Source organism: Myotis davidii, unplaced genomic scaffold, assembly GCF_000327345.1.
Source record: "Myotis davidii unplaced genomic scaffold, ASM32734v1 scaffold732, whole genome shotgun sequence".
Classification (NCBI taxonomy): Eukaryota; Metazoa; Chordata; class Mammalia; order Chiroptera; family Vespertilionidae; genus Myotis; species Myotis davidii.
The window spans coordinates 1,313,772-1,323,704 of NW_006284349.1; the positions used below are offsets into that span (position 1 = coordinate 1,313,772).

General features: G+C 47.5%; 1 protein-coding gene across 2 annotated transcripts in view; it reads left to right on the plus strand.

Moving 5' to 3' along the window:
• The window catches only part of NRDE2 (NRDE-2, necessary for RNA interference, domain containing), a 36,342-nt gene that overhangs the window by 21,123 nt on the left and 5,286 nt on the right, over positions 1–9,933 (plus strand). For both annotated transcript variants that reach the window (XM_006754720.2, XM_015571431.1), the window contains exons 7-10: positions 713–846; positions 4,087–4,207; positions 6,502–6,677; positions 8,451–8,837. In XM_006754720.2, coding sequence (XP_006754783.1) covers positions 713–846; positions 4,087–4,207; positions 6,502–6,677; positions 8,451–8,837 — 818 coding nt within the window. The remainder of the gene's footprint in view (positions 1–712; positions 847–4,086; positions 4,208–6,501; positions 6,678–8,450; positions 8,838–9,933) is intronic.

Below are 9,933 nucleotides of genomic sequence, written 5' to 3' on the forward strand. Positions count from 1 at the left end.
ACACTGGCATAACGAGCCTCGTGTGTGCTATCATTTGTGATATGCTCAACTAGCTCAACATGACTTAGTAAGTGGAGTTGCACCACACTTAAGGCAACTGAAATGTTCAAGCGTGGAACCTTGATTTGGTTACAGCTGACGCTGAGCAGATGATGAAAATTGCTGGTGAATAATGCCATCTAGTGATCCACTGAGTATAGGTCTTGGCTTTCTGGTAAAAAAAGAAATGTACCATGCCATCCTTTTCTAGACATTTTCCTGTGGGCATAACTAGCATTTAAACAAGGGCCATAAGTAAAGGAAAAAGGGACATTAGTGAGTCTTTGTATTGTGGGGGGACTCGTTTTATCTCTCCATGGTTCTCCACCTTCATCATGGAAGTTTCCTTGGATTGCTAGAATCTGTCTGAGAAACAATCCTTTGAGTTTTTGATAACAATATTCAGACCAACCTCTTGCCTTACATTTATGTATATGTAGTTTTTATTGTTAATATTTGTATTCTCTGGTGGTTTTATATAAAAATTAAATGAATATACTTTGATTACAGAGCTGTTGTGAGTCCTTTTAAATCAGGACATGTGGGTATCACAGCTTTGAAAATTCAGCAGTAACTGATTGCAGGGAGAAGATGTTCTCGGTGTTTTACTGTATCTCAGGAATCAGGTTGTTTTTCCTCGATGGCGTTAACCAGAGTTCTCTGCCGCGTCCAGCGCTCTTTCTCCAGCAGTGCCACTTCCTGCGCCAGGCCGGGCACGCGGAGAAGGCCGTCTCCTTGTTCCAGGCCATGGTCGACTTCACCTTCTTCAAACCCGACAGCGTGAAAGATCTGCCCACCAGAGGGCAGGTAGGTGCTCCGCTTTCCTTTCTGTCCACCCTTTTCCCCTCCCCCTCTTTCCTTCCATGCTCCTCTCTCTTTTGGGGGGAAGGATGGATCATGGGAGGTGATGGTGGTATTTTATTTTTTTTTAATCCTTACCTGAGGATATTTTTCCATTGATTTTTAGAGAGAGTGGGGGAGGAAGAGACAGAGAGAAACACTGATGTGAGAGAGACACATCGATTGGTTGCCTCCTGCATGCCCATGACCAGGGCTGGGAGCCTGCAACCGAGGTACATGCCCTTGACTGGAATCGAACCCAGGACCCTTCAGTCCGCAGGTTGATGCTCTACCCACTCAGCAAAACCAGCTAGGGCGGTGGTGGTAGTATTTTTAAAATACCATATCTTCCTTTGTATCAGACCTGCTGAGGATTGTTTCTCAGATAGATTCTAGCAATCCAAGGAAACGTCCATGATGAAGGTAGTGAAACATGGAGAGATATACAAGAGTCCCCCCCAACCCCAATGTAAAGACTCACTTATGTCCCTTTTCCCTTGTTTAAATGCTAGTTATGCCCTCAGTCAGGGAAACCATTGTCTTGCCGACTTTTGTGCGTTCTAAGGTGAGTCTTTCGTAACTTCCCCTCGTAACCTTCCCACTGCTCAAATCTTCGCTGGGGTTGCCAAGGGAATGCCACACTGGTGCTTTGCCAGCACCAATCCTAATTGGGGAAGGGTTCGTCATTCAGGTGACAGGTGAGCATGGCCAATATTTGTGATGTGAAGCAGTAAGAAAACCCTATTACAGAGCTATTCAACAAGAAAGCCTTTTCCCTTTTCCATGGAATTTAACCCGGTTTCCTGTTCTGCAAAGGGCATGGTGGAGAGGGATAGGATATCTGAATTCATGGTGACCTTTCAGAGGTCTTTCTCGAGAGGCCAAGGTCTCCATCTTGTAGAATTTTTTTGAATTGCCTATAAAGACTATTTTTACCATCATTTTTTTCCCACTAGAAAAAACACAGGATTTTATTGTTCTCCTGTTCAAGGGCAGGTCTTTGCAGGACGGGGGAGTGAATTTGACAGCAGGGAGGAACCCCTACTTGCCAGCGCTGAGTGGTTTCCGCAGGACCACAAAGGCCGAGTCCCTGCCAGGAGCCGTTCCTTGTGGACTGGCTTGGAGTTCTTCTTGCCTCGCCACTCTCAGGGCCCTCGGGCCACATCTCCTTCACTTCTCCAGCACCGTGTCGCAGTGCCTGTCAGCCATCACTCGGCCCAGGAGCTTCTTGTTGCGACAGTTGGTGAGCCCCTGGGTTGTTCTTGACCGACTGCGTGAGCACGGAGTGTTAAACTCTCCCTCCTCCGCTCCTGCAGCTCCTCCGGGTCATCTCACTCGGGCTGTGGAGAAGCTCATGGGGGCGTGGTTGCCTCTCAAAACGCTCCCATTCTCTGCATAGCATTGGCCTTGGAAGAGAAATATCATTATTATTTTTATCTATTTTTTTCCTGACAAAGTTGGTTAAAGAATATTGGTGGATATTGGGATAACTAATTATTCGTATAGTAAGCCAGATAACAGTTATTTTAAGACATATTTTGCTACTTACGAGTATGCTGTGCTACAGCAGTGATTCTTAGCCGGCTCTGCAGAGCATGGGTGTGTGGTTGGGGCTCAAGGGTCAGGGTCATGCTCACGCCCACCCCTTTGCTGACACTTGCAGTCTGATGAGAGCTGTTTCTCATGGGGCTCAGGGGCAGGCCCTGGCCAGGACTGTGGGCATCGGCGGCCTCTCTGATGTGTCAGGAGAGCCTGATCCAAGCTCTTGGGGTTAACAGCACAGGTAACTGCAAAGTATTTACATGGCAACCTTGAAATAAAACTTTTTATTTAGTGACTTTCTGATCTCTGAGTAAGTCATCACCATAAGCAGGCAGAGTCTGGTATTACTAGTCTGTATTTCTGTGGAATAAATAAATTGGTTATAACCATTTATCACACTTTAAAAAAACACCTTTGAGTAAATAAAACCTGTAAAGAGGGAGTGTAGCGAGGCTGGAGTGGCTCAGTGGTGAGCATCGACCTATGAACCAGGAGGTCACAGTTTGATTCCTGGTCAGGGCACATCCCCCAGTTGCGGGCTCAATCCTCATTAGGGGGCATGCAGGAGGCTGCCAATCAATATTCTCTCTCATCATTAATGTTTCTACCTTTCTCCCCCTCTCCCTTCCTCTCTGAAATCAATTAAAAAGTAAAATATAAATGTAAAAAGAGTGTAGTCTTCCCAGTTCCCTTCCTGAGGTGGCTGACGTCTGCTCAGCATCCAGGGCCCGTGTCATGCTGGCCGCCCCGCCTTCATGACTCTCCTGACCCCCGCCCTTCCTGGCGTGCGAGGCACTTCTGGGCTCAGGCTGGATAATCCTGCGGCTCCTGGCCCCCGTGTGCCTGTTCAAAGCCTGGTATCCTCTTCAAAGGTTCCTTACAAAGCTCCCATGGGGCCAGTTATTGGCTCTCTTATAAAGTCCTTACTGTGGGTTGATAGCATGATCGCTTTCCTGTTCCTTGCTGTGTCCACATTCTGTTCCATGTGGAATTGCTGCCACTGAACTGGTTACCATGCACTGAGGACCTAATGTCCAGATGAGTGAGGGAGGGGCCAGGCTTGCAGACCTGTTTATTCATTGGGTGCCTGCCATTTTCAGCTCTGTGCCAGGAAGTGTTTATTGAGTCCCTACTAGGTGCTGGGCGCTGTGCCAGGTGTTAGGAGCAGGTAGTTGAGATGTGGCCATGTCCTCAAGACCTCAGCATCTGTCCTGATGGAACCTTGGCTCCCCTCCCCCTCAGCAGGTTTCGAAAGCAGCGTGACTCCGGCTATCAGTTAGGGGGCCGGCAGTGCCAGTGCTTCCTGTGAGACTGGCCGACCAGGATCAGAACTGGAAAGCTGTTCTGCTCCTCCCCTTCTCAACGACCTAGGCCAGTCTTTGTAACCCAATCTTGGACGTGTCATCCCATCACTTTTTGCCATATTGTTGGTCCAGCCCATACCAAGGGTGTGAATCCCATAGCCCTGAGGGCTACCATTGCCCCCCCCCCCCCCACTAGATAATTACATTTTCTGTTTGGGGTGTGTGTTATATCTACCTCAGAGACTGATGATGGGCAAGGCTTCACAAAGCATAGCCCCTCTTAGGCCAGCCTGCACTTAATTTGCCTGGCGACTCAGTAGATTTGTACAAGTTGGGCTGACCTCCATGTCTTCCTGAACAGGTGGAGTTCTTTGAGCCCTTTTGGGACAGCGGAGAGCCCCGGGCCGGGGAGAAGGGCGCCCGAGGCTGGAGAGCGTGGATGCACCAGCAGGAGCGGGGCGGCTGGGTGGTCATCAACCCAGGTAAGGCCCTCGCAGCACGCGTGTGAGCTTTCCTTCTGGAACTTGTTTGTACATCACCGTGATTAGTTGTTTATATGTAGAAGCCATTAGCAGTAGCTTAGGAACATTGTACAAATGTCAATGTCAAAAGTACATTAAGTAGATGTCCCGGGAGCATAGACTGTTTTCCTCTTGCAGTGCTTCTCAACCTTCTGGCCCTTTAAATACAGTTCCTCATGTTGTGACCCAACCATGAAATCATTTTCGTTGCTACTTCATCACTGTAATGTTGCTACTGTTGTGAATCGTAATGTAAATATCTGATATGCAGGATGGTCTTAGGCGACCCCTGTGAAAGGGTCGTTCCACTGCCAAAGGGGTCGCGACCCACAGGTTGAGAACCGCTGTCTTAGAGCCTTTGAAGCAGGTGACCCCTCTCTGCATCACGCTTGCAGGTTTTGAGTTCTCTCAGGGGAAATGCTTCATTTTTCCTTTTCAGGCTCCTGAAGACCTGATCTTGTTGCTAATCCCCACCCCCATTTCAGTGCATTTAAGACGGTCTTTTTGTTTTCTTGGCAGTGTCCAGATCATTTGAAAATACATGCCTTTTAAGGAATACTATAAAATAATTATTAACTAGCACTTCTATAAATGTCATTCTCAATGACCCAAAGTACTTTCCAGAGTTACCCTCTAAAACAGCCCTGACCAGTAGCACATGTGTAACTTCACATTCTCTAGTAGCCACCTAAAACAAGCAAAAAGAAAAGAGGGGCAATTAATTCTGATAACGGGTTTTGTCTAACCTAGTAGTAAAAACATTAATGTTTCAACATTTAATCAACATTAAGAAACAAATGAGGTATTTTGCATGTTTCCCCATATGAACTCTGAAATCTGGTGTGTATTTTTCCTTTATAGCACATCTCAGTTCAGACCGGCCACTTTCTGGGGCTTGATAGCCACATATTAACGCTACCGTTTTGGCCAGTGCGGCTCTTAGCTATTCGGGAATTGCTTCACTCACCTGGTTTCTTGGACGTGTGAGGGAGAACGCGGTGGATGGGCGCTCACCAGGCTCGGCCAGCCTCTTTCACCGGTGTCACCTTCCAGCGTTCATCTGAGAAATGAACTCTTGGGATTGGCTGTGATCTGCCTGGCAGTGCAGAGCTGCAGGCCAGGTGGCAAGCCTGTCACCTCTTAGGCGGGGCCCTTCAGGTGTCTGGGGTAACTTTGCCAGCACTAGTTTTCTGTGTAACTTTGAAGATTGTTTTTTTTCCCCCCCACTTAGCATAGTTCCCCTGAGATTCAGCCAAATTGTTGTGTGTGTCAGTAGTTCATTCATATTTCTTGCCCAGTAGTGTTCATGACATAGCTGTACCAGTTTGTGTATGTTGTTTCCAGTTTTGGGCTGTTGTGAATAAAGCTTTGCTGTGGGCATTAGCGGATAGGGTTTTGTGTGAACATAGGTTTCCATGTTTCTGGCATCAGCACCTAAAAGTGCAATTGCTGGGCCTTATGGTGAGTGCATGTTTAATTTCATAAGAAACTGCCAAACTTTTCCAAGTGGCAGTACCATTTTACATGCCCTGTTTGTTTCCGTTTAAATGTGGAACTTTGCAGGTGATTCAGACTCTCCTCTTCCATTCTGCATGCTCAGAGTCAGGAAACAGTGAAGTGGAGGCTGTCACTGAAGGATAAAGGCTGTCACTGAAGGATGTCTTGAATTGACATTTTTTGAAAGACGTGAACATAGGTCATAATCGTAAGGTCACTGGCTAAAAATTCTGATGGCTTAAGAAAATCTAAACCAATGTAGTCATTAAGTGTCACTTAGTACTCTAGAATGGTGTTGTCCAGTAGCAGCCACTAGCCACATGTGGCTATTTTAATTAAAGTTAATTAAGATGGAATAAAGTTAAAAACTCATTTCTTCTACCAGCTACATTTCAAGTGCCCTGTGGTGGTGGCTGCTCTGTCAGACAGCACAGATATGGAACGTTTGATCACCACAGAGAGTTGTGTTGGTCAGTGCTGTTCTAGAATGTGTGTCCTTCTCATTTTCATTGGTGTGATAGTGTTAAAAATTATTTGATTTCAGCAGCTGACCTACCGCTGCTGGGGGGACCTTGATTGTGATTACAGGAGAGCCCATTGGTAAAGGCCACTGAGCCTTGCAGAGCTGGGCCCAGGTAGCTCTTACCCATCTTGGCATTCCAGGGGCCACCACAGTGGCTGGCATGCAGGTTGATTGGGTGTTGATGGTGATGGTTTTATTTGCTGGTTAGTGAGCTGGAAGTTTTGTTCTTGCGTAGATGATGATGATGATGAACCAGAAGAGGATGACCAGGACATCAGAGATAAGACCCTGCCCAGGTGGCAGATCTGGCTTGCCGCTGAGCGGTCCCGAGACCAGAGGCACTGGCGGCCGTGGCGGCCTGATAAGACCAAGAAGCAAACGGAGGAAGACTGTGAGGATCCAGAGAGACAGGCAAGTACCCCACCCCAGGAGGGCGCCAGCCATGGGGTCTTTGCCTTCTCCCCATCCCCATTGGGTTTGATGCCCAAAGAAGGTGTTGGGCTCTCAGAGTTTAGGAGATGCTAGCCTGGCTCTTGTTCTTGTCTGGAAACTTCCCTCTCACTGAAAACCAGGTTAGAATGTCATTGGCTGCTGGTGATGTGGGAGCTGAGTCGCACTTGACCAGGTAGTTCCTGCCCCTGAATAGGAGCGGTGGTCTTCCAGGTTGTTCAGTTACTTTTTCACATGGAAGCTGGAGGGCTCAGGGTTTAAAAACACAGAATTCCTGTCCTAGATTCTTTAACTGTGTCCACTTTCCCTGCCCTCCTTGTATCTTCAGAAACATGGCCGATAGGTTTGACTCCAGAAGACAAGGGGACTGGATGGCGTCCAGTTAGGGGACAGTTGGCGTCCAGCTAGTCTTATTGGAGAGGGAACCGGCAGTCAGCCTGCTGTGTGCCAGGCATTTAACTCATGTTGGCTCTGTTACCGCTGTTGCCGCGGGACTCGTACATGCTGCTCTGCCTCGTGGCCGCAGCTCTGGGAGCTTTCCTTTACAATAAAGGAAAAGATTCTCTTTTGATGCCTGGAATTGACCCAGTTTCACAAGATACATGTTATAGCTTGGAATAAAATATAATAAGTATATGTTATGTAACATGGTACAGTATGGACTCAGAGTAGGGATGCTTGTCAGCTTTGGAATGGTTTGTTGTCTGTGACCCTCCCTACCTGTTACATGCCTCAAGGGTGGAGCTGTTTGCCTGTTTTCTTCACTGCTGATCCCTCAGTGGTCGGTGAGGGGACTGCCATGGGGCGAGTGTGCACGTGAGCTCCCTCTCCTGGCTGTAGCTGGAAGGTTCAGGGAGGACGGGTCTTTCTGTGGTGGTTGGGGGTTTTGCAGAGTTCATTACCCTTCCAGAGTCAGTTCTCAGGGCTCAAAATCTGGGCAGTTTCCTGGAAGCTCATTTCTGGAGCACACCACTGCTGCCTGCAGTTTGTCACTTAGCTTCTCAACTCCAGGCCTGGAGATTTCTGATTGACGGATGGTTTTGATTAGTTGACTCCAGGTAGTCCTTTGCTCAGGGCCACAAAGACCACTCAGATGTGCAGGACCTTGGAACAAAGGGTAGTCTCCGTGGCCTTACATTTTAAAGTTTTACCTGAAGTCAGCCACGAACACTCACTGTTGGTATTAGGCTCTTAAAACTGCTCTCAACACAGTTCTTGCTCCTGTAGTTTCCTTCTTCCCTTACCTTCCTACTGTTTATCCATTTTTTTTAGCACATTTTTCATTTCCTGAAGCAATTTCGTACCAGAAAAACACAGAACAATAAAGTTATTCTTCTATCTTAAAAAAATTTACACTTGTGACTATAAAGCAATTATGTGTCCTTTCAGAAGTGAATGAGTCTAGATTTTTCTATGAATCCAACAGGATATCTTGAAAATTTCTGGCTCCAGCCTGCTCATGGGCCTCCCTCCTGAGAATCTCAGGAGTGCGGGAGTCTTACCAGCATTGCAAACTTCTCCTGCAGCGCTCTGGGTTGTCTTGAGAGGCCTCTAGCTTTTTTGCATCTTGCAGAAAATCTAGCTCCTACGTGTTTAAAATTATATGATGTTGAATCATTATGCAATCATGTGAAGAGAATAGAGGGAGAGTTGTGATGGTTTTTCTGTTTATTACAGTAAATAAATAAACAAACCACCCGAGCTCCTGAGCCAGTCCCTTTGTCTTTATTGCAGGTGCTGTTTGATGATATTGGACAATCTCTAATCCGACTTTCCAGCCAAGCTCTTCAGTTCCAGCTGATTGTGGCCTTTCTGCAGTTCCTGGGTGTGCCTGCTGGCTTCAGCCCTCCAGCCGCCTGCCTCTACCTGGCCATGGATGAGAACAGCATCTTCGATAACGGGCTTTATGACGAACAGCCATTGACTTTTCTCAACCTTTCATTTTCTGGCGTCAGCTGTGTTGGTCGCACGGACCAGTTGGGCTGCCGGCGCTGGACCAGGGGCCACAGCCGAGAGGGCGAGGAGTTCATCCGCAACATCTTCCACCTGGTGATGCCTTTGTTTTCCGGCAGGGAGAGGTCCCAGCTCTGCTCCTCCTGGCTACGGTACGAGATCGCAAAGGTAACTCCGGCCCCTCCACCCTGCGTGGGGACTTCCTTTTTGTCTGTTTATAAAGGCTCTTGGTGTTCTTCAGGGTCCGGGGCCACAGCACCTCCTTCAGGGACCCTAACGGCACCTGGTGTGTGGCTGCCCTTTCAGAGGCCTCAATATTAAAGTATTTCTTCTAAAGCTGCAGTAAGAGGAACGCAGGAGTGACTGGGCTATTTGTGTTGATTCTTGTGTCACCAGATGCCTGTGATTATGTGAGCTCTTAGTGTTAAGAACCAAGCTTAAGCTTAAGCAGGGTTAGAGGATTTAGGGGCTTTTAAAATAGATAAAATAAGCTACTTACCCTGCTCTCTTATCTATGTATCTGCAAGAAATTTGTCTAGAATAGACTCTTCTGCCCTCTGCTGGCTAAAGTTAGTATAGCATCTTAACCCCCAAAGTTGTGACATTTTAACTACAGATTGTACATGCTAGGTTGTATTATCTCTATATATAAAAGGCTAAGTGCCCTCCCAGCCAGTTGCTATGATACACACTGACCACCAGAGGACAGACAACACAGGAGCTGCCATGACGCACACTGGCCATTTAAAAATAAACGGCATCATGGACCTGGAGCCCACAAAGCAACACTTAGCCTCCCCCAAATGGGACACAGGCCCCGCCACCACCCTGGAGCAACACCCCACCAAATCGCAGCCAACGCTGCCAAGACCCCATGGCGTAAAATGCGGCCCACAGCCCAGCCCAGCCCAGAAATGGTCTCTGTGGGCGCCAGGTAATGACGTCACATAGCAACGCCCAGCTTCTAGCCTCCTTGGAGTTTCTTTAGCCCAGGAATACGACTTGCTTCATAGCCAGGTGCAAACATTTTGCACTTTAACCAAATGCCTGTGAAGCATTTTCCCATGCCTCATCTCATTTGATCCTCACAGAAGTCCTGGAGTAGGTAGATAGGAGACTCGGTGGAATCTTATTTTCTTTTCATTAGCCAGAAAACGGAGATTTAGAAAGCTTAGAAACTTGACCCAACTGAAAAGAAGAAAGAAATGTTGGACCTTGAAAATGACCTATTTTTCTCACTGCGCAGAATGTAGTCAAACACTGC